Source organism: Rhea pennata, chromosome 4 (assembly GCF_028389875.1).
Source record: "Rhea pennata isolate bPtePen1 chromosome 4, bPtePen1.pri, whole genome shotgun sequence".
NCBI lineage: Eukaryota > Metazoa > Chordata > Aves > Rheiformes > Rheidae > Rhea > Rhea pennata.
In genome coordinates this window covers 8,408,419-8,432,478 of record NC_084666.1, presented here as the reverse complement: position 1 = coordinate 8,432,478, position 24,060 = coordinate 8,408,419, and the positions used below count along the sequence as shown (strand labels likewise).

Genomic DNA, 24,060 nt, shown 5'->3' with positions numbered 1-24,060 from the left:
GCTCTAGGTGACCCTGTTGAGCAGGGAGGTTGGACTAGATGATCTCCAGAGGTCCCTTCCAACCCTACTGATTCTATGATTCTACTGGGTAATATTAGTCTGTTAGGTCAAACTATGGAGTTTGTTTCATCAAGAAACCCTTTTACGTTTATCTTATGGGAAATCGTTTGAAATATTTTAATCTTTTCATCTTTATCTAAGATGAAACTTCCAGAAACTGAGGAGAAATTGTTTGAAGTAATTCAAACAAATGTATTTTTTTTTCCCAGTGAGATGAACTATTGATGGAACATTTTGTCCTGCAATATGCAGGGGAGGAGGAGTGGGCTGGAAATGATTCTGGCTGCCTTGTTCTTTTAAAGCCAAGCAGAAGCTTTTGAATTGGCTTTATATTCTTTATCAGAACTCATCATCAGTCAGATGCAGTCCCTGCCATCCTTTAACTGATTGGGTTTTCTTTATTTTCAGTAGTCTTCCTCCCCCCCCCCCCCCCCCCCCCCCAAAAAAAAAAGACATCACCAAGAAGATAAAAGAAACATGTCACAAATTCTCTCTTTCCCCCTCCTGCTCTTTGTGGAAATTTTTAAGCCATTACAACTTCTAACTGTACGTTAAGAAATAAAACGTCATTTCTTTAGTAGTACTACAGAGATGGAGTAATAAATCTAACCTTCAGATTTCAGAATATTTGTTGTAGAATAAAGCTTTAAATCAGAAATGAAGGAATCAGCATCACCATCAGAGCTCATTCTCAAACTGAAAAGTGTTAACTTTTGCTTGCGGTTGCATTTGGAGGCTTTCCTATGTATTCAATTTCTTTTATTCTTTCAGATTAACTTCTAACCTGTCTTCCAGCAGTTAAAAATAGTTTTCCTCAACACACACAGTTTATAGGATCCTTATTAGATTAAGTCTCTCCCAGAACACAGAGAGAGACTAAGGTCATCTGTTATGCATGTTTATCTTGGGTAGCTCAGCTTTCTCACTTTTTTTTAACCTAATCAGGCTCCATAATGGATGATGTGCTAAGGAAGAGATGGCCCTAATCTTCCTGGACCTTGTCCAGCTCTCTTTTAAAGAGGTGGTGGTGTTACCTGAAGACGTGGAGGGTCTTAGTGTTTGAGCTTGTGTGCCAGTTCACCTGCTTACAACTGTGTAGAGTCTTGGTGACAGCTAAGACGGGCATCCCTGGGTTACGCTTATATTATAGGTTGTAGAGGAAGTGGGGATCAAGTTGGACTTGAAGGCACAATTCAGTTGCACTAAGAGCCATGCTGTGGGGTTGCTGAAGAAAAGCAAATTCAGCAGGATCCTCATTGCCCTAGCAAGAATGGTCAAATTGCCTATTATTGAAAATGCAATTAGTTTGAAGTGCCAAGCAGTTTGAGAGAGATTCAGCCTGGTATGTATAAATTGCATGATAAGGAGAAATTGAAAAAGAATGTTGGTTGCCTTTAACCAATTCCAAGAAGAGCTCCTGATGGAAAAAGTACATAAAATGAAGAGCTTACCATTTCTATGGCTACATTAGATAAAACTGCAGCAGTGGCTCTTGAAACAACAACAAAGAATGAAGCTACTGTGAGGAATTTTCTGTTATGAATGGAACTTGCGGTTGGATGTTGAGGGCCAAGAGCTTCTAAGGCTTAACAGTATGTGAGTGAATATTCACATGAGTGAATCTCTTGTGTCCTAAAAACCAATATTAATAAAGATGAGAAGCAATTTCTTGGAGAGTATTAAGTGAGTGAATTGGAGTGAGTGAAACTTTTGTCACTGGGAGGAAAGGTGCTGAGGCTGCAGTGGAGATTGCAGATCCATATGAACTTGTAGCAGTCTGACTAGGCAAAGCGTGAACTGAAAAGGGATAATAGGAACAAAACGTGCTTTGGAATGGAAGATCTAATTCCTAATTATAGGAGAATCTGCTTGGCTCAGCGTGAGGAATGCTTGTATCGGATAGCTTTGTTGTGTGGCTTTTTTCTTTTTGAAGCTATAGTTAGACGGGGACTTCAGTCAGCAGCTCCAGCCTCCCACAGTGTCCCTGCATAAATGTTTGTGTTCATTTCTTCATGGCGAACCAGACTGGGGAACTGATCCAGCTGGAAAACAACCTTTACTAAAAACAAAAGTAAATGTGTTGTGTTGTTTTCCAACTAGAAAAATTCTTTGATCTAATTTCTTTGTGTAGTAGCACAAATACTTGTGCTGGCATACCACAGAGGGTAATAAACAGCCGGAGAAGAAAACAAGAACATGTGTTGGCAGTTGAGCATGGCAGAATGATGGCAGCTGAGACATACCAAACCGCAACCTAGAATAACCTTCATTTATAAACATCTGTTTAAATGATATAAACATCATTGATTGTGTCATTATTAGTAAGAGGCATAGCCTGGTAGAAACAAATTTGTAGAGTAAAACAGTACTGATGCCAGCAGCATAGGCACATTGTGGTCGTGGTAGCTTGCTTCAGACTGGCATTAGTCAAGGGCTGTGTGCTGGACACCTAACGGTGTCTGGAGTGCACCTTCTGGTTTAGTTTCACAGCAGATTCCTTTTGGATGAGACCAGACCATGATGTGAACCAAAGCACATTAAGGAAGGATGAGGAGGGGAGTTCAGTTCCAAACCACGATTCTGATCTGAGTTATAACTCGTACTTTAGACTTTGTGCCTGGTATGGAAAAATGGAAATTCCTCATCAGATGAGTGGTAACAAGCTGACGGGAAGGCTTGTCTAGGTAACACAACTTTTTCATCCTTGTTGTATTTGCTCTGTCCCATGTAACCCTTAAGTACATGCATTTAAAAAAATCCTTTCTTGATGGAGTGTGTCTCATTAGGAAGAAAGAACAACGATGTTGGTAAATGTTAGCTTCTAAAATGAGAAGCAAATTACTTGGAATCTATTTTTGTGTTCCAGAAGAGATTGGATTACGCACTGTCAGAAAAAGCCAAGATGGTTATAACTCTAATATTTTTCAGTATCTAATACAGTATGTGTATGTGGATGATCGTTGTACATATCAATTTGATTTTGAAAGTTCCATGTTGTTATGATTGTAAAGTCTTCCCTTCCCTTTACCCTCTCATGCAACTGAATGTTTGCTTCATTAATGAAAGACTAGTATCCTTCTTTATTCTCTTTATTCTTGTTCATATAATTCAGATTTCAAATTTTTCAGTGAAACTAGGAAAATATAAATACATTATAGTAGTCCCTTCACAGACCAAAGTTTCTTCCTCCCTCTCGTTAATATTTTTATTGGATTTGCTTATTTTATTTGTAGAGAAACAGTCAAATTCTTGTGTCCCTTCTATGCAAAAAGAAGTAAAAAAAAAAAAAAAAAAAAAAAACAGCTGAAAGATCAGCAGAGTTGATACTTGTCTTTTAGTCACAGAAATCTTAAAATAATCTGAAAGTCTGTCTACCAAGTTTATTCAGTTTCAGTGTATCTTCAGTCTGCCGTCAGTATATGTACAATTGCTCACCCCCAGTCAGCATTTCTTTTGATTTCTAGATCTGGTTCAAACTTCACCAGGTTTAAGACATGGAAGTCCCTTTACATATGCAATACATATTGGTTGTGCTACTTTAAATAGCGGACTTGCCCTTAAACAAGCATAGCATTTCATGAATTGTGTTTTGCCATGGCAGATGCTTACATTGAAAAGGGTGTATTTAAATTTTTAGCAGTGAGTGTATGGAAATTCAATGTTTTTTACATCTGACTTGGTGAGTTGATCTAAGTTGAAATATATATATTTTTTGAAATCTTTAGCTGCTTTTCTGGAAGATGTGATACAATCAATAGAAACAGGCCAATAAAGTCTCCACCTGTCTAGGTAGCCTTATTTATATGGTAGTCGACCATTTGTGAGCATCGTGTCTTGTACCAATGAACCTAGATACCCAAATGAGGACAAAAGTGGGCAGAAGTTATGATTCTGAGCACTCTTGGGTTACTGGAGGCTGTTATATAAAAGATCTGTGTGAAGGTGAAATAGTATAGGGTTAGCGTATGAAATCATATTTGAGGATGTACTCAGAGGCACCAGGTTTAGAAGATAATCTGACATTGCCACTAATACCACTAAACCCATCTAAAAGAAAGATATTAACTTGGGCCGTGGACCCAAGTGACTTTACTACAGCTGATTAGTAGCAGTGTGTAAAAGCAGCAATATTTTCATTCATTTCAGTTATTTTCTGTATTTTTTTTTTTAACTGCAGACTCTAAATCCTATCAAATGAAAAAAAAACTTTTGTTGCTAGCATCAGATGTTTTTTTCCCTAGGATCTCATTGTTTTGTTTAACTTCAGATGCATCTGGATGTCTTTTTGTTGCTGTTACTTATTTTTTGTTCTATGAAGATAGGTGCAGTCACTGAATAAACTTGACCAATTTAAGCTATAAACAAAAATGATGTACCTCTGGTCAGCATGAGCTGGGGACAGCAAAGTATGGGAAGAGGAGTATTTTTGAAAGTGGTGTGAAGAAGTTACCATTAATAATGTAATAATTATTAATGTAGTAATTAATAATGTGCTATTAATGTAAATTTGGCTTTGAAAACTGGCAGTTAATTTTTATTTATTTTCAAGAACTGAGAGAAATGAGTTGGAGTTTAGGAAAATAAGGAAGAACATTTGCTGTACTAAAAGTAACATAATGTGTGTGGGGAGAGGGGTCTTTTGGGGGGCAGGTGTTTGTTTTTTAGCAGGCAGTGAGGACTAATACTGTAATAATGAAGGATTACTGATGCTGAGGGTACTGAGGGAGAGAAAGAAATCTATATAGAGGATGTTTAGGACAGGAAGAGGTAACTAGTGAACCTTATGCTTTTGATTCAAATGACTGCTCCCAGAATAAAGATATTTAAGCCTTTGTGAGTGATGTGTTTGTGTGTCAATTTGTCTTGCTTACAAGTTCAAGATCAGATGTTTGCTGGCAGGTAGCAATTCTATTCCCAGTGTGTGTGTGTGTGTGTGTGTGTGTGTGTGGTTTTTTGTTTTTTATATATATATATAAGCTATATATTATAAAAGTTAAAGACTTGGAGAGTGGGTATAGCACTTAGGCTACGTACTGCTCTACTTCTCTTGAGAAAGGTCTAGTGACAAAACAAAAGGGCAGAATCTCTCTTAGAATGGCAAACAGTGCTAACCATACAGAAACAGTATGGTAACTATTCGCATGCTTCATAGGCTGTTTTAGTTCACTGAGCGAAGAGGTTACCAGTAGCTTAAATGAGGGAGAAAACTTGCATCTTTCCTTTGCATTGGATAAAGTTCCTAGGGAGAATCAGCCTAATTGTAGGAAAGCAGAAAATGTCATCTTTACTGCATAAATATGATTCTCACCACGGTTTTTAAACAGTTGTGAATCAGTGAAGTTTCACTAGGAATATTGCTTCGTGAAAGGAGACTTGTAATCTGAAATGCTAAGCAACACTGGTCATGTTCTGAGTGTTGTATTTGCACACATGGGTATGCATGAATGGTCCAGTTATTACAACACTGCAATTGTGATGTATGCAGGAATGTTTCTGACTTTCTTTTTCTGCCCCAATTTTACAGAAAAGCAGACATGATACATTGACAGCATTTGGAAATAGACTTTGGCAGTAAGATGGAAGCATAAACCAAAACAGAAATGGCTCATGCTTATTGAAACAAGACACCGAAGAGCCTCCAACACTTCAGTGTGAGCAGTGGAAAAGGAACATCTACCATGGTAACACTAATAACAGAAAAGCTGCAGAACCAGAGCTTGGATGATCTGACATGTAAAACGTACAATATTAATCTGGTAAGGATGTGCCAAAATAACATATAAATGTGAAATGCAGGGTAGATCAAGAAACTCAAACATACACACCAAATTCAAGAATGTAAATGAACCAGAACTAAGTCACTGAAACTAGGATGGTTTTGCAATGTGGGTAAGGGTTGTTAAGGGAAAATGTGAAACTTCAGTGAAAGGTCCTGCTATTTGAGGAGATGCTTTTGTATTCTAATGATCTTTAAAGTGTTCTAATGATCTTTAAATGTACAGAGCTTAATTTTAAATAAGTAGTGGAAAGCCTGCTCTCTTCGTGGGAGGCAAACTATTTTGAAGATCAAGAAGAGTTGTCATATCTTCTCAAGATTCCTGATTCCTGGCACAAACAAGATACTAGTATTTGGGTAAACTTCTTCACTTAGGTAGGGAAGTGCTTTATGTCTGACCACACTATTTACTTATGCTGGTGACCACCATGTGGATTTTCTGCACTGTTCAAAAGGAGCACAGATCTTCCAGTAAATATGTTCAGTTGAACTGAAAGTCAGGTTCCTGACTACCAGCATATTGACAGCAGTACATCCTTGCTCATCTGTGTAAGATGGCTGGTGCTCTTGAATAGTTTTGTAATATTTACTGTTTCCTGCTGGTTTAATCTGTGGGTCTGTGACCCAGTTCAGGCATGGTATTCAGACCCTGACTGCGGAATCTATTTTTCTTCTCCTATTGTGCAGCTTTTCACACCTCACTTGTGAAGTAAGCAGTATTGTCTCTGCTTCAGAGTGAGCAAACAAAGACACAAGATACTCTCCTTAATTTTGGCTGCTTATTCTGAGAAGCCTTAGACTGTATTTCTTTGTGTAATGTGAAGTACTGTAGCACCATGCTAGCCTAACAACTTAGTTTCATTGACTTTAATTGTGATAGCAAATGAAAATGCTCCATTCTTCTGCAAATCAAACTTTAGGGTATCACTGAGATATTTAAAAAAATGAGAAATGTGTTTGATATGTCAAAGTATTCTTCAACTCTGTTTTTTTCTTTTTTTTTTAAATACTAAGTAGCGCTAGCATTAATGGGGTCTGCTCAGCTACTTTAGAGTAAACAGCCTCCTTTATAAGCTTTACTTAAGTAACAGTTTCCTTATTTTACTCCACAAGCCTGGACCAAGTCAAACACATACTGAATGAGGTAGAGATTATGCACAAATATCTCTTAATTCTTGTGAAGTGTTTGACTCCTTGTGCATATTAAAGAAAAGCACTGATATTTTCTATGCACACATGTGCAACTTGGCACAAAAGTAAGGATATTTGATATGAGATATTAATTGGAAGGTTTTTTAAAACTGAAACAGTTCTGTTAAGAGCATTTCTAATAATTTGCATGTTTCTATTGTCTTTACCTTAAGTATGTGCTCTTTTTGAAAGGCATATATAAGATCTTGGAAAGATGATAGCTTCCCTAATATAGAAATGCATGCTCTCAGCTTGTATTTTATTGAACTAGGCTGGTAAAACCAAATTAAGTGCAGATAGAAAGGGAATCTGCTATATTCTTGAGCTGATGGCACTTCTAGTTAAATTCTAGGCCTAATTGTGAGTAGATGTTGACCTGTAGCTAGTAGTGGTTGCCTCTCTAAAAGTGTAGCATCAACTTGCAACTTATACAAATCTGTCCCAAACTTTATAAATTTGGACACTGAGGCATCCCTTCACTGATATTTACTGTAGGTTTGTGGGCAGAGAGTTGTAAGAGCAAAAACATCCTGCTTTCATGATGTTTGGAATCTCTGTAGACTTGTGACCCTAAATATCAATATTCTTTGTTTAGTTTAGTCTAATGGCATGCTGTAATGTGGAGAGTGGTTTTTTTTGTTTGTTTGTTTGTTTGTTTTTTAATTCCTGTCCTTATCCCTGCTTCAGAATGTGGCAGGGAGAAGAATGAGCAGATGGGTAGATGGGAGTGGAAGATGACAAACGATGTATAGTCCTCCTGACCCTTAATGCATCAAGTACTTTTTTTGCAAATGCTTTAGTTCTTGAAGAAAATGAGTCCTGAGGCTGGGAGCAGGTTTTATCTTATACACAAGTGGCAGCTTGAAAAAGTGTGGAAATCATGAAGTGAAGTGTAGAAATGCAGATCTGAGTGTGAATGAAGGTGTGCAGCTAAGTCCTTTCTTACTAAAAAGGATTTTCAGGAGCAAATGATGGCTTATTAACTGGTGGGAAAAAAGTGTACTTTTTATTATCTTAGGTTTTATTCAAGAGCACGACTTAATTTTAATAAAGACAAAAGATTTAGTAATATGAGGGGTCCTGAATCACCTACAGCAAGTCTAGATTTTTTTTGGTAAGAAGTTGTGGCTAATGTTATAGCTTTTTTTAATAGCAACAATAATTCAGAGCAATTTCAAAATTGTCTTGCCTGCACTTTTCATTGATTGTGCTAGCACAAAGTTCTGTAGGACCTTGCAGTGAATCATCTCATTAACTGATACAAGATTAAGACTAACCTCTCTTTCCTTGAGTTAATGTTAACTCTTATCAGCTTCATGATCCCTTTCAGAGTATGGTTGCACAAGTGCATGTCTTAGCAGAAGCAGATAAAATAGTTGAGGAAAAGGGGAAAAATTGATAATGCTGGCTTATGCTTACTTGGAATGACCCTGAGACCAGGGCTAGACTGGCGTGCCTTAGAGTTCAGGAGCCTACTTGGATTCTTTCAGTTAGCTTGTGGTGCACTCAAATGCTTCTCAATACCCCCAGAAGACCTCAGATTTTTTTTTTTTTTTTTTTTTTTTTTTTTAACATAAACTCAGGAGAGAAGTTGTTCTGGTAGCTTGTCCTACCAGAAGCTATTTGGGGAAAAGAGTATTTTTCTGACTTCTGAGTTTGATTTTACCTGAATGAAAATGCAAATTGAAGTCAGCTTAGTCGTCATGAAAATCATAGAATCAGTAAGGTTGGAAGGGACCTCTGGAGATCATCTAGTCCAACCTCCCTGCTCAGCAGGGTCACCTAGAGCATGTTAGACAGGGTTGCATCCAGGCAGGCCTTGATCTCCAGAGAAGGAGACTGCACCACCTCTCTGGGCAACCTGGTCCAGTGCTCCCTCACTCTCACAGGGAAGAAATTCCCCCTCACAGTCAGGCGGAACTTCCTGTGCTTCAATTTCTGCCTGTTGCCTCTTGTCCTGTCGCATGGGTCAACTGGAAAGAGTTTGTCCCTGTCCCCTTGACACCCTCTCTTCAGGTACTTGTACACATTGATAAGATCCCCCCTCAGTAAAATGTCCTTGATGAAGTGTTTTGAGCCCTGCAGCTGTGTGGAAGAAGCATTCTAAAGGGCCCTTTCACTTCTGTTATTTGAACTCCTCAATTATTCTTTTTGCCACAGATCTTCTCTCAAGAGTAATTTTTGCTGGTTATTTTTCTCTTGATGGAGTTGATGGAAAAATTACTTTAAAAAAATAACAATTTCCCCCAATAAATAATTGCTGGTCTCTAGAGAGCTGATCTGAAGTCTGTCATGGCTTGGACTGATACTACTCGGTGAATTTAAATTGGTGAGCTGGGAGGTGATATGGAAAACTGATTGTTCTTGGCATTTAGCATCCAATTCTTTATGTATGAAACCAAGAGGGGAGGGGTGGAGGTGTTTGGTTTTTAACCTTGGGTGGAGGTATGGAGCATGTGTTGGAGGAAAAGAGCAGGATTGGTTTATATTCTGATTAGTTGTGATCAGGTAGACTTCTCAGACTCTAAAGAAGTTTTTTCTCTTCCTATATATTTTTGTGCTGAAATAAAGATACTGGTATAGATTAGTTTGTATTATGAGTCAAATCTTCGAGATCAAAGAATTCTCTTCTAATTGTACACTTTTTTTTTGTTCATGCTGAGAATGTAAAAAGCTGCTTGCCTTTCCTGTGTATCTGCCTGTGTGAAGAGCAAACCTGTTTGCATTCAGCCAGCAGGGAAAAGGAAATGTAACATAGCCCATAAATGAGGGTTATAAAAGAACAAACAGCTCTTTCAAGACCATTTACCTACCGTGAAGCCCTTATATAATTTTATGTCTATATAAAAAATGTATTTTATCCTCTGTTCTTGTGGTCTTTCATTGTGTAATTTGTATGATGACCAAGTATCTTTCTTTTCTGTTGCCTGAGTGCATCACAAAATCCTGGATGTAGTTTCTCCTACTGCTATGTTAAGCAACATGTTAATTTTTAAAACCAGTGTAAAGGATCTCTCCAGTGTGCGTTCAATTGATGTTGCATGGTCTTGTGCTGCACCTAGTTACGAAAAAAGCAGCCAAAATTTTGGGGTTCTTCCTGTAAAAGCAGCATTATTGCTGAAACCAGGTGGAATAATGTCTCTGACTTGCTTTTTATCTTGCAACAGTAAGACATTCTGCAAGCATATTATGGTTTTCATGAGTTGACAGCGTGGCTAGGTTAAACAGTTGATCTGTTTCCTTGAACATAGATCCATTGAATCATATTTAAATTTTTCTTTTATACTCTAAGATTGTGGTGTTCTTGAAGCTGATGTTGATTTGTGAAGCAAAGGGAAGCAAGATGCAAGATCTGTGGTATTAAAAAGGAAATGCGAATGTCTCTTGTCAAAGCATCTGTGGAAGGAAGAAGCTCTTAAATCCTCTGTTTTTTATTATTAAGCTGACTTGTGTTAAAAGGTTTAAAATTGGGGTGATTTGCTTGCATGCAAACCCACTGGTAGAAAGACATGAGGGCTGAATTTAAGTTGCAACTTGATTTATCACTTCTCCAGATGATGGAAAGGGTTGTATACCCAGCTACTCTCTTCACTGCTTCCTCTCTTGTTATATCTGGAGGATATCTGGTAGAGAACTAAGGGTCTCGAATTCGCACCTATTCAGACAATGAAAGTCACATCTGTGTAGTAGTGGTAGATTCAGTACTTGAATAGTAACTTTGCCTTTGCCCACAGGTTGGGAAGAATGCAGAGAAATTGAGGAGGAATTCAGAATGTATTTGAGAATTGGAGAAAAAGCCTTGAAATGAAATGAAAGATATAAGAAATTAAATCTTTAGATTTTTGAAGATACATGAAGTCAAATGACTACTTGAACTTATTCTGCAGATAATGAAAGAGTACTCACTGTTAAGTTTCTAGTGTAGTAGTAGGAGTGTGTGTGCAAAAATAGCCTAAATTATTTTTCTTACAGTTAACAGCTAACAAAGAACACTTAAAAATATTGATGATGTAGGTTATAATTATGCATTACACACTATAATAAGACAATATATTGTAGGTCAAAGTTGTGGGCTTCTTCCACTTGCCTAGCTCAAGACTGAGTGCCCTTTTGGGTGAATACTTTGACCAGATGAAACTTGCAGCTCTGTCTCATAGGTCATTCCACAAAATCTGACTACTCTTGAGCATAATCTCTCCAAACACTGAAAAGATCTTACTTTTGAAAGAGCACTAAAAATAGACTCACCTTCTTGCCTAAAGGAATTCAAATTCTAACCTTACACTATGAAACCACAAGTTTCATGTAGTGCCTGCAACTTTTTTAAGACCTGGTGGTTTTTGTTTTTGTTTTTTTTTTTTTGTTTTTGTTTTGTTTTGTTTGTTTGTTTTCTGAAAAGCTTTCAAGGTGCATCAGGTCAAGATCTAAATCAATTGAAAAAGCAGTAGCTGGTAAACTGACATTCATAACCTGCTGAGTTTATTCTTCTGGAAAATTACCTGGTTTAATAACTTGACCTTGTATGAAAGAAGCTTTCTTTCAACAGAGGGTAGCAGACTTCGCCATCAAGGTTCTTAGTAATAGTTTTGTGAACGCTTTTAAACTTGAGAAAACATAAGCATAATAAAAAGGGGGGGGAGGGGAGAGGAGAAGGTCTCCATTCAGGAAACTTCAGGTAGACCTTAACACAGAAAGGAGTGAATGGGGCAGGTGGTGTCTAGCCAATCCAGGACAGCTGGTAAACTGAGTTCAGTGCCAGTTTACAGTAATATCTAATGGCCCCTATAAGTGCTGCTGTGTTCTATATAGATATAAAGATAATCCATCTCAAACAATTTACAACTTAATAGTTCCTACTCAACTTCGGACTTTAAGATAGCATTAGCGTACACTATCACATGTTTCCAAGCAGTCTTAGTTTCAGTTTTAGAAAGCCCAGTGGATGTAATGGAGAGATTCTTCCCTTATGTTCTTCAAGCTCCTGCTGGAAGTCATGCATCTTCCTCTTCTGAATGTGTTGTCATATACGATACTTATTTAATTACTAATTGGTAATTAAAGACCAATTTTTGGACTCAGTCTCCAAAGAATTAGCATTTGTAATTCAACAGGATCCTGTACCTTTGCTCGCTTATGAGAACAAATTGTAATTGTTCTACTTTTTGTTCTACAAATTGTTTTGGCTACTTTTCTGTAGAACTGAGTACTGACTTCGTTACAAGCAGATCTAATGTGGCTGTAAGGACAGGATGGCTGCTGAACATGGAAGTCATTCTGTGTAGTAGAGATAAGATCTGAATGCATGTTGTTCCCCCCTCATCTCCTTTAGAAAGGCTTTCTTTAGTCTGTAACTGTTAGATCTGATAGTTTAGTCTGCAGTTGATGGGTGAGGCTTTTTTAACATATGGTTAGAATGTAGGTAATCAAATGACACTTTTTTTTTCCTATGAAGACTTCAAACTGAATGGATCTTTTATCAGGCCCTCTTTACAAATGTCTTAAGTATCTATCTAACGATGGCCATGTGGGATTGCTCTCAAGATTTTGTTACTTCTAAATGTGTGAGATCTTAACCTGTATGAATAGTCTCTAACCAAGCCTAAGAATTCTTTTAAGTCATTCTTACTGTCTTTTTTTGGTATGATTTAAGATGCATCACTTTATAAAAATTACTGACATAGTATTCTGTTCCAAAAATGCATTTTTCTTAACTATTGTCTGATAGTTGAATAGACTGGTGCAGCCTTAATTTGGGAATAAATTAGGAGCGAGGAGGATCCCTTGAATAACCTGCTGAGTCTCTTAAATCTGTCAGTCTGCTTGTCCTTCAGGGAAAGCTGAAATTAACTGTTGCTGTTTTATCTCAGTATGTTCTACTAGCTTGTTTGAGTAAACTATCAATACTAGCTTTATTAATACGAGTATACTATATAATTAGCAACTGCAGTTATAAAAGGGAATCTAGTAAAAGTGAGTGCTGTTCCTACTCTCATAGTCAGATTTCATACTTCAGATCTTTTAATGTCGGTGGGATTTGTAATCTGTTAGCCCTTTTTAAAACACTGTTTTTCTGCTGTTTACTTAAACAAACAGCTTTCTTAAGAAGCTATAAATGCATCCACAGTTGCAAACATAAAGCACAAATCAGTCTTGTATATGCAGACTTTGATAAGAAGTAAGATAAAAATCTGGTTGCTGTCCTGTCCTTTCGTCAGTCCCCTCATTCCCTATCCCAAAACAAACACACCAAGGTAATGTTGCTATAGATTAGCACTTTATGTCCTAGGTGTGGAGTTCAATGAAGGATTTAAAGTTGTTACTTGCACTTTGTGTGTTCCTATGTAGCATAAAAGAAAAAGCTTTGTAGGCCAAGGATGCTTGTTTAAAAAGTGAACTAGTATCTAGAAAGGAAGTGTATGTGCTGCCTCTTTTGGGCTATGCGCAGAAAACAAGTTTGTTCTTGTTTTTTAGCGATCTTCTTCCCCATCCTGAGATGCTGATGAGGAATAAAGAGTCCTCAGTCCTTGGGCTCTGATAGGGCCTTACATCTCTAAAGTAGTTATAGGAGGAGCTACTGACCAGGTTTAATCTTACATTCTGCAGGCCCTCATGTACATACTTTGTTCTAAGTATGGCCTCTACATTGTTTCTCATTAGTAAGACATTACTAATAAACTAGTGTGATTTCTAAGACTGTCTCATGTTCTGCAAGTACGAATTTCGTGAGTAGGGAGGCTGTCTTTTATGGCTGTTGAACTTTCAGCATAATATCGAAACATTTTATTTCTTAATTAAAAATACAGAATGATAATCAAGTTTGCTTTGGACACAGTTCTGTATGGGGCCTTCAACAATTTGTATATTAAATTTAGTTAAAGCTATTTCTGCCTTTTACTTTAAGGTATTCTGCTCCCTTTTCTGACATTGAAAATGTAAAATCCAGTTGTCAGATTTTAATTTTCTCCAGTGGAATGAGAATTGGATCAAAGCTATTTCATTAAGAGTGAATTATTTCTCTTAATTCTTTGTGGGCTGCTGTTATATGTAGTGATATATCCAGAAAATGTTTTAAATAAAACCTTTGAAGTCTATTTTTAAAGACTAGCTGTTTAGAAGCAACTTTGAGATACCCAGTCATTTAAGGCAGCTGTTAGATACAGGGAAACGGAAAACTGCACGTAATATTCCTAGAGGTACATGCTGTCATTCTTTCACACAGTTAAGACTTTTTTTTTTTCTCTCTCTGATTTCAGTACTCATCTGAGAAGTTGAACAAAAGTGGCAGCTTGTTCCCTTTCGAAATCAACGGTAAGTTCTTCAGAAACCTCCGACCCGTTTCACTGAGGTAATCGGTGGAGCGAGCAGCCTTTCTGTTGTAAATAAGGTGCGGGGGGTGGAGCGCGCTGTTGTAGAGCCTGCTGGTTTAAGCTGGTCTTTGAACAATACTGGGAATAGCTGGTTGTTAGTTTTGTGCTTGTGATCTGCTTTGCATAGTAAAGGGCCTTGTAATGTTTTTTGTTCAGTATCAACTGTGGTGTACAGATGCAGAGCAATTGCTGTTTTTCATGCTAAACATCTTTTTGCAAACCTCTACTAGCAGAGCACTCTAACCTCTTTACACACCTTTTTGTATGCTTTGCCAAACAGAATATCCTGCGTGATGCAAATCCTAAGTTGAAGTCCAGTGTTTTGACACAAGTGTCAAAGCTTTTTTTTTTTTCCCCTCTCAGTCCTGTTAGAAAAAGAGTATATTTAGAAAAAATAAGAATGCCACTTATTGATATGTAAAGACTTTTTGTACTGTATGATTAAGGGATGGATTTAAAGCTTTGCTTTTTTTTGTCTTTAAGCATAGTAGATTTTTACTTGCTCAATGAGATGCCTTTAAAATCTTTTGTGTGAGGTTCCTGAGTAAAAATAATATCTTGTCTTAATACAGTTTTAAATAATATGTAAACAATTATAACACTTGCATAAAACTTTTTTTTTAATGTAAATTTGAAATCTATTCCGCCAACCTATGAGAAAGCTTCCTATGGATTTCAAAAATGAGGCCAATCCAAGCTAACTGTTCTGACAGTAGATAGTAGAAGTTTCACACAGTATCTGGATCCTATTGTGTTGGTTATTTTACTTGTATTGAATTATGGATGGTCCCTGCCTTGAAGAGCTTACATGCTTAAGGCAAAGCACAGTATGTGGTTGTACCCATCTGAAAGAATGGAGGAGGAAGGACAGAGGAATTCTAATAAAACATGTTGTTTGAATAGGCCAGCTGTCTGCACAGTTAAATGATTTTGAGACAATAGGGTGTTCTTTAAATAAGATCCAAATAAACAGGATAATCCATGACATACTTTGCTCGCCATGGAGCATGTACAACTATTTGGGTTTGTGACTTTTGAAGCTACTCAGCAAATCTTTACGTTGATTATTCTCAAACTCTAAGCTTGTTCAGCTAACTGTAAGAAAATACAAATATTAAATTTTATATCGTATTCTAGATTCCTAAAATATACTTAGGAAAAATTTGGTGTTTTCAGATCTTCCCTTAAGCCTAAGATAACTGAAACTTACTTAGCTATTTGGTTTCAATTAGAAAATTTTCTAACCAAGCATGAAGTACTGTAACTGGCCGACACTTACGCTGCTTTTCAACTTGCAAATCCAAGATCCGTTGTAGTTCCTCTCACATTTTATTGTATAATGTGGAGGAACAGCTGTAAAATGTGCAAAAATGTTCTCAAAGAAAAGCTTTACAAAGGGTTGAGAGGCTTGGCTGGCAGATCTTTTTTTAGTCTAGCATTGCCCCTTCAGCTGAGTTGTGCACTGTGGGCTATGTCTGAATTCAGTTACCCGTTAATACCATCCAACAATTTATTTTTCACATTAAATTAGGATTTTTCAGATACTTAGTGGGTATGAGCAAAAAAAGGAAACAATATAAGAGTTATTTCAGACTGGAGATTGTTTCCAATTTAAACATTTTTCACACTGTAGAACATAATGGCTATCTTTTTTTAAAAAACTTCAATTTCTCTAATAGTGTTCTAAATAAAAAGCATGATAGGCAAAAGGACAGCAATCTATAAACAGATTATTCTGCTCATGTATTAAAAAGTCCCTTGTGGGTTCTCAATGTTTGTTAATCTACTTTAGTTGTACCTCAGGCTGTTCAGCATTACAGGTTTTAATTGTGATACATGGTGGTCTCTAGAGAATCAGGTAAGGAAGCAGTTCCTTTCCTACTGCTCACTAAGAGAATAGTGATATAATCTTTCAACATATGGGCAAAAGCATTAACAAAGTACTGGAATGTGTACTAGAATGCCTGGACTGGCTCCTGAAATAGTTCCATCTTCATTTTTGGAACTCTTTCTTTAAAATGAATTTGCAGTTACGTTGTGAAACTCTGAGAGCTGGGTATTCATGGCTAACACTTCTAAACTTTTGATTTGTGTTTCTTTTTTTTTTTTTTTTTTTTTTTTTTATTTTTTTTTTACATTAAACTAGGTTTAAAACAAATTGTCTTTTTCCTTCCTATCTTTCACTCTATTTTTCTTTTGTTTTTAGAAGACAGTCCTTGGAAAGCTTTGAATGGGGGTTGCCCAATCCAGACTGACTCGACACGGAATTCAGCTTACCCTTTCCCAGTGTGCCCGTTCAGTACGGGCCCTGTCAATAATGGGGGTCTGCAGTGGCAGCAGGAATCTTCCAGTACATCCATGGTGTCAGGATGGATAAGTGAATTAAACCTTAATGAAAATTCAAGTCAGCCGTTGGCACCACCAACGAAACGCCATTGTAGGTCCCTCTCTGAGCCAGATGAGCTGGCTCGCTGTCGCTCCCCGTGGAAACCTGGCAGTTCGAAAGTGTGGACTCCTGTGTCAAAGAGGCGGTGTAACAGCGGTGGTAGCGCTACTTTGCAACGCTGCAACAGTCATGGAAGTGCGACCTTACAGAGAAGCACAAGCATCAGTCTGCCACAAAACATACTGTCGTTAAATAACGTCTTCACTGTCACCAGCTTCAATACGTCACCAGTACCCAGACCTTCCTCAGCAAGCAGTGGGTTTGTGGACAGTAGCGAGGGAAGCACGAGTTCGAGCACCCGCTGGAATTCTGGAGGGCCTTGTGACTTTAACCCAAGGCGGCGCCTCTCCCTCTCCCAGGAGCACATCACCGAGACAGGAAATCTCTTGCCTTCAGCGAGCAGCACTCCCACCTCCACACCCGAGCTCAGTCGGCGTCAAGGCTTGTTGAGATGCCGCTCGCAGCCTTGCGTTCTGAACGAAAAGAAAAGCCGGCTAAAGCGCAGACGGGAGGAGGATGTACGATGGAACAGGCCATCGTTAGACTTTTTTAAAATGACACGGGTGAGATTTTTACTTTCCTCAGTGTGTGAAAAGAACTATTGCAGAAAGGTGGTTTCTAGGTGAGACAGGTTAATTTGTAGTTGTTATGGCTTTGCTTGTGTTCTAGTACTGGCTTTTATATCTTCAGCAGTGCAGCAGGGCTTCTCGTACTTGTCAAAGCCATGCCCTACAGCAGCTTATTTACATGCTAGTTTGTGAAGAACAATCTACTTGATAAAGCACAAAAAGCTGGGAAAAGGTGCTTTAAGTGGAGGCCAAAAAAATGGCTTGTTTTTAAAATGCAGTAAAGCACAGAGAGAGGGGCAGACTGGGTAGCAAAGAAAGTTGATGCTAGTGAGTTAACTAGGAACACTGTGCAGTGATTTTTTTTTTTTTTTTTTTAATCGTGGTGCAAATCTGTTTGGTTAAGTGTCTATAAAGCTGAAGAGCAAGCAGAACCCTACATAAGTGTATGCAAATAACCTGCTGATAAGCTGTCAGTAATGGAAATGTTTTTCTAATACAGCAACTCTAGGTGTTGCAGTTCAAGGGGGACATTTTACTCTAGCTAATCAGAATTCCACCTCTCTCATCAGTTGAAAGTAAAGATGCTGATTTTAAAACTAATTCTTAATTTTAATTCATGTTTGTACTTTGCATGTGATAGTACGTAGCTTGCTTTTCGAAGTTTCAGTATTGATGAAGGTAACTGCTACAACTGAAAATTGAAGCTGCTTGTTTAGTTTCTGTAGAAGTAAAACCAAATTGGAGAACGCTGTGGACTTGTGAGAACATAACTCCCAGTCTTATGCTGCCCTCCACATCTTCAGTAGGAACCAGACTTGAGGGTTGTGTAAATAGTTCCCTTAAGATAGCTCTACCATGGTAGGAAGGAGACAGTTTGCAGAAGTAGTAGTAAAAAGTGAAATACACAGTTGCACAATGTCCTCACATCTGATACACTATGCAGAAGAAAAGTTGAGTGGAGTAAGACTCTAGCTGAAATTTCTAGTCTTGGATAACTGGTTATTGTTAGCTTATACCTAGGGATGTATGGAGGAAAATCTAGTAAAATACTGGAACTGACTGTCTACTGTAGGGATAATTATTGAGCTCACTTGATTACTTCTACTTTTCTTAGCCAAAATTCTGTATGATAACCTCTGTCTTGTAGCTTTCTAAGACAATTTACTTAAGTCCTATAGTATTCCCCTCATTAAAGAGACTCTAGGATAGGTAATTAGGTGACAAGCCATACATAGTGATTTACTTGCTTACTGACAAGCTTGGTAACAGAATTTATTCTGGATATGACTGGATACTGTCCTGGGTCTTGGTTTAAAATGCATATTTACTGGTTAGTTAATCAGATTTTTACCTGTTCCTCCATGTTAATCACTGCTAAGATTAGTTTGCTAAATGTATTCAAGAAATATTAGTGGATTTGTCTTCCAACCGTTAGTGTTCTAACGCAGGTTTTTGTTGTTTAAACTGAATGTAAAATGTGGAAGTTTCTGCTTTCTTGGCTACGTTGCTGCTTGCATTCTCCAAGCTTTAATGATGCAGTATTTTAGACTGAATGAATTTTTTCAGTTGTTCAGCTCAGATCTAACTAAACCATTAAGTGTGCTGTGCCTGGAGAAGACTCGATATAGCCTCATGTCTATAGAAACGTTTCCTCGCTTTTTAGATTTGCTGCTGCATTAAACAGTACATCAGACTGTAATATTTGGGCATTGTTAATTGTTTTCTGAGAGACCTATTCTGAAAACCATTTTCATGGTAAGCTGAGTAGTTCATGCAACAAAGCTCTTTCTGCAGTGTTGAGGCCTGATGAAACTGTTTCTGCTCTTCCGTTAGAACCTTCCTGGGAAGATGCTAATGTGTATTTAATCAAAGGCACAAAGCATGGTTTGGAAATGCATTATCTTTTAAACAAGCTGATCTTTAATGAAAATATAGCTGTTACTTAAAAATACTGCCTATTTTTCTTAAATACTTAAGAAAAGTTGAATCAAGTTTTCAGGAAATGCTGGGAGGTGGAGAGTTGTGTTTTGTTTAGAAAATGGCACTTTACTAACCTCTCACATTCTGTTAGTTTTTTTAGCCTACCTCTCCTTGCACCCAAATCTTGGCAAATGCATATGCTTTGAAATGTGTAATATTGTGGTCTGAAATATTTTTTTGAGAGTATCTTGTACTGCTGTGCAAAATATTATAAGCTAATACTACAGAAGACTTGTTTTGAAGTGTCATGCAGTGAGCTGTAGATGTGTCCTATATCTGCATAGCTCACTGAAGATCAGGATTACAATAAGGGGAAGTTCAGTAAGACCTCTCTTTCATGTATTTTGAAGGCTCCTTATTGTTTCTGAAAATAAATCTCCTGTGATTTAAAATTCACTTCTAAGTCAGTTTATGAAAGGCCTATGTGAAAACAAATGTTCAAGGATATTTGCTGCAAGCTTACTGCAAATGTTTTGATGTCCTCAAGTGTTCCTGAACCTTGGAACTTGTGAAGCATGTGCCTTAAAGCAGGTCAGTAATTAGATAATTAACATTGGTTGTGAATAGCTTAAGTCATAGCTGACTCACCTTGCAGTAGATTTGAAGGTACAGAAAAGGGAGTTCTTGCTTTATCTGGCAGTGTTGTATTTGAGCCACAACAACTGCAAAAGAGGAGACTGTCTTGGATCTGGTCTGCTTGCAGCAATTTCTCCCAATAGGCTGGAATTCCAAGGGCTCTGCTCTGAAACGCCTGCAAAAGTTGTTTAAGGTTTCTCAGCTAGTAATTCTCTCAAATCAGTATTTATCAAAACTAAGTGACTTCAGTCTGAAGCAAGTGCAGTTGTGTGTGCATGAAGTTCTTGAATAGCTGTATGTTCAAGTGAAACTTAAAGGAAAAGGAGGTGAAAATCTTTTGAATTAGTTATCTCTGTTAGTTTTTTAGCAGTTGTTCTTCCCCAGGTTGATACTGCTTCAGACCCTACTGATTTCCTAAATATGAATTGTCAAAAATCAGTAAGCCTGCATTAATTTCGAAGTAAAATAATTTGTCTATTTAGAAATAGAGTGAAGTGATCAGGCAGACTGCTCTATATGATTGTCTTGCTCTAACATAGTGTTAAATTCTGGAATGATCTTTTTCTGGACTTCAAGCTGAAAATACACACTTACACAACATCCACCTCTCCAGAATGTGAAGACAGCTGTAGAAACAAGCAGAAAAGGTTATAGTAAGCAGTAACAAAATGTAATAGCTCTCTTCAGGCCCTAAGGACTTGAAATAACTTTCTCTGCTCAGTTTTGTGTGTTAGAGTAGCTGTGTGGGTTGTAGAACAAATGCAAACAGTATCTGGGCCTACTTAGCATTTGCTCACAAGCTTATGAGCAAGAAGTTGGCTGTGGTGAGGAGTATTGGTGCTCCTTAAATGAGACAGGCATCTGATCACCCATCAAGACACACGTGTGTGGCAGAGGAGAGACTCTTCAGACTTCCGTAGTCCTGCAGTTAACAAGCTCTATTACAGAAGATGGTTGAGAATATGTGTCGGTGGCATTTAGAATGGTGCCTGAAGGAGGAGGATATAAACCCTTCTTCGCTGAAAAGTTCTTCCACCCTAGAAGAACTGAGTTCTTGAGCGTGGGTGGTTTTGTTCTGGAGTGCGAGGGGGTGGGTTGGGTGTGTGTGTGTTCTGCTTTGTCGAATTGTCAGTCGATCCTTTTGGCAGTAATGGAAAATAGGTGCAGCAAGTAAAGAGCAGCTGACCAGGTTACATGCATTCTTCAGTGCGTAAGCATGTTTAATTGCCAAGGCGCAAGTTTATTCAATGTTCCAGATCAAATTGTTCTTCAAATCTGGACTAACAATACACTGTAGTCTGAAATCTTGCTGCTGTTTTAACACTTCACCCTGCAAAACCCTCTGGCACAGAGCTGTAAAAAAAATCTCAGTATCATACTTTAAAAGAAACTTTTTTTGTTTTTAACATTTCTGAAGTGATCTTCAGTCTGTTTAAACAGTTAACGCAAAATAGCTGGTTTTATCAAAGTAAGGAATAGTTTCAAATATCCAGTGATAGGGTTTCTGGTGCGTTAACACTGAATGCTTTTAAGAAATAAAAAATAGAAGTTGCAGTATGTTTATCTGCAGTCAAGTTAATAAATGTTGCTCTCTCCAGCATATTCTGTCAGTCAGTCAAAGTTGGTTTTTTTAATGTTTTCAAGCTCAAATTATTATAACCTTTAAATGATAGGGCTATTGAAATGTCTTTCATGTTCATCACTAGCTGTTAGGATTTTAAATTGTCAAATCAAGGTATAGACCCAAATTGATTAGAAGCAAGTTTCATTCTTAGTAAGACTTCAGACACTTATGCCTCTTTGTATTCTTATCTCAGAGGGCCTGACCTACTTCATGTGTGCAAAGACATTTGTATAACTCTAACGTTTAACAAATAAGGTGTTTAATAAATTTGCTTTTCAGCAGCAGTGCCAAAAATGCGTTGTGCTTTATTAGAGACTGTTGTCAGCAAAACTGCTGCTAGGCTACTTCAGTGTACTTTTCTGCGAAGAGCAATGCCAATTTGAATATATAAAGGTTAAAAAAAAGAGTAGAAAAGATTAAGACATATTGAAAATTAAGGATCTCTAATCAGTGAAGGAATGAAGGACTTGAAGCGGCTTTAGATTTTCTGTCATTAGGTGTGTTTGCTGCCTTAGGGAAGCATTGAAGGGGCCTGAATTTTATACTAGTGAATTTTCTTAATACTTCAACATCCAAGTGCCACCCAGAGTCAGACCAAACTGTGTAGCCTGGCATCCTGCCTGGCAGATAACAGATGCTTTGAGGAGCGTGCAGGAACAATGCATACCCAACATGATGCTTCCTCTGGCATGCTGGCCTTGCTTCCACCAGTGTGGCTTAGGGACTCTGAAGGGTGCATCAGTAGTTCAGACTCTCCTAACTACTAATGGATCTACTAGCTGATGAATCTATTTTTAACCGCTTATATTTCTAGACCTCCACAATACCCTATGACAGTTCCGTAATGTTTTAAATCTGTTCGTATTCTACTTCTCCAAATGCCTGAGAATGTATTTTTAGTTTAAGGTCTTGAATTAGCAAAACACTTTAACTTCTGGTCCTTAACAGGATGTTGAACTTGATAATCTCTGCTTTACCCTTACTGACTTTGTGCTTCAGGCCTTACGGTGACATAGTGGCTTTGTGGATCTGCTTGGCAAGAAGGGCTCATTATAGAAGATAGCTTCAAAGATGTAAAGATTTGAATGCTTTTGCCAAAGCAACAAGACTAGTGTTGCTTATGGAATAGCAATGTGAGGGTTGGGGGGGGGCACTAGTCAGTAGTGATTTCTATACCAGTTTAACTCTGTGCACAGAGTAGGGATGAATGGTGAGGAGGTGTGTGTGGGGGGGATAAGTTCCCTTAAAGGATGTAAGGGAAGTGGGAGTACTTTTATAAAGAGTAAAACATATCAAAAATGCTGTGACTGAGTTTAGATTACAGAAGATGACTTCTGCTCTCTTGCTGAACCTTTGCATCAACTCTTTTACTTTATGCGGGCTAGGTTACAGAAGCTAATCTGAATAGGTATTAGGGTGAGATGTCATGCCAATTTTGTTTAACCATCTAAACTAGAGTAAGAATATACTGTTGTCAGCCATTCGAAGGCTATTAGGCTCTAAAGTTACTGCAGTGATCACTGCACAGGTGGATGCATTAGCTGTACTGAGGCCTCATACAGTTTAATGAAAATAATCTCTGAAGCATTCTCCTTGATTCTTTGGTTTCTTATTGTGTAGGAAATTTTCAGATGTGGCCTGTTCAGCACAGGTAAAGTGGATGAAAGTGAACTGTTAAAGTATATATTCTATGTTCACATGTTGCACAAGCAGTGTCACTGCTGTAGATAGCTCAAACATGAATGTAGAAAATGTACGCGTGAATAGTGTAGTGAAGTAGTTGCTCTTTTTTCCTCGTTGGCCTTGCTTACATTAGACTTTCTGCAAGACTGCTGTCCTAGTATGTGCCAGATAAAAAATATCAATGAATCCCTTACAATGCTAGCAGGATACCCTATGAGTCAAGCCTGGATTGGCTAAAGTAGGTTAAGTATTGGCTTATGAAGTTCATTCGGATTGTGTTCTCTAAATAGTAAGCATGTTGCTTTAAATAGTTTTAGTTGCTTATGTAAAGCTTGTCTCTTCTAGCCTCCTGTCAAAATGGGAACAAACAGGTTATTTGAGGTAGAAGTATTTGCTGCTCATGGTTACTGTAGAGTCAGCATAGCTTGTTCGCTGCCTGGTACACCGCTTCCATATAGTAAAATTTGGAGAAGACACTAGGGAATACACCTGTAATTCCCATTCATTTAAACTCTAACAGTACTACTGTAAGAAGGTGTTGTACAGCATCTCTTGGTCAGAAATCAGATCTGATTTGTTCCACCTAGAGACAACACTTTGCATTTCAGTGATGCATTGATAGAAAACTGCCGTTTCTGGGATAAAATAATTGGTTGGTGTCCTTCAACTGTATGCAGTACATCTTCTGCACTCTTGATATGCTTGCTTTCTGGATTATGATTTGTGGAAACTGTAATACAAACGAGCAACTGGGGTTGATTGGGATCAATAAAATGTAGCAAATGTTA

The 24,060-nt window shown here is 37.8% G+C and overlaps 1 protein-coding gene across 3 annotated transcripts in view; it reads left to right on the top strand.

Annotated features, from left to right (window-relative positions):
* Nucleotides 1–24,060, top strand: part of FAM53A (family with sequence similarity 53 member A) — a 76,533-nt gene that overhangs the window by 17,562 nt on the left and 34,911 nt on the right. For all 3 annotated transcript variants that reach the window (XM_062574535.1, XM_062574536.1, XM_062574537.1), the window contains exons 2-4: nucleotides 5,585–5,816; nucleotides 14,281–14,335; nucleotides 16,601–17,403. In XM_062574535.1, coding sequence (XP_062430519.1) covers nucleotides 5,739–5,816; nucleotides 14,281–14,335; nucleotides 16,601–17,403 — 936 coding nt within the window. In that variant the 5' untranslated portion in view covers nucleotides 5,585–5,738. The remainder of the gene's footprint in view (nucleotides 1–5,584; nucleotides 5,817–14,280; nucleotides 14,336–16,600; nucleotides 17,404–24,060) is intronic.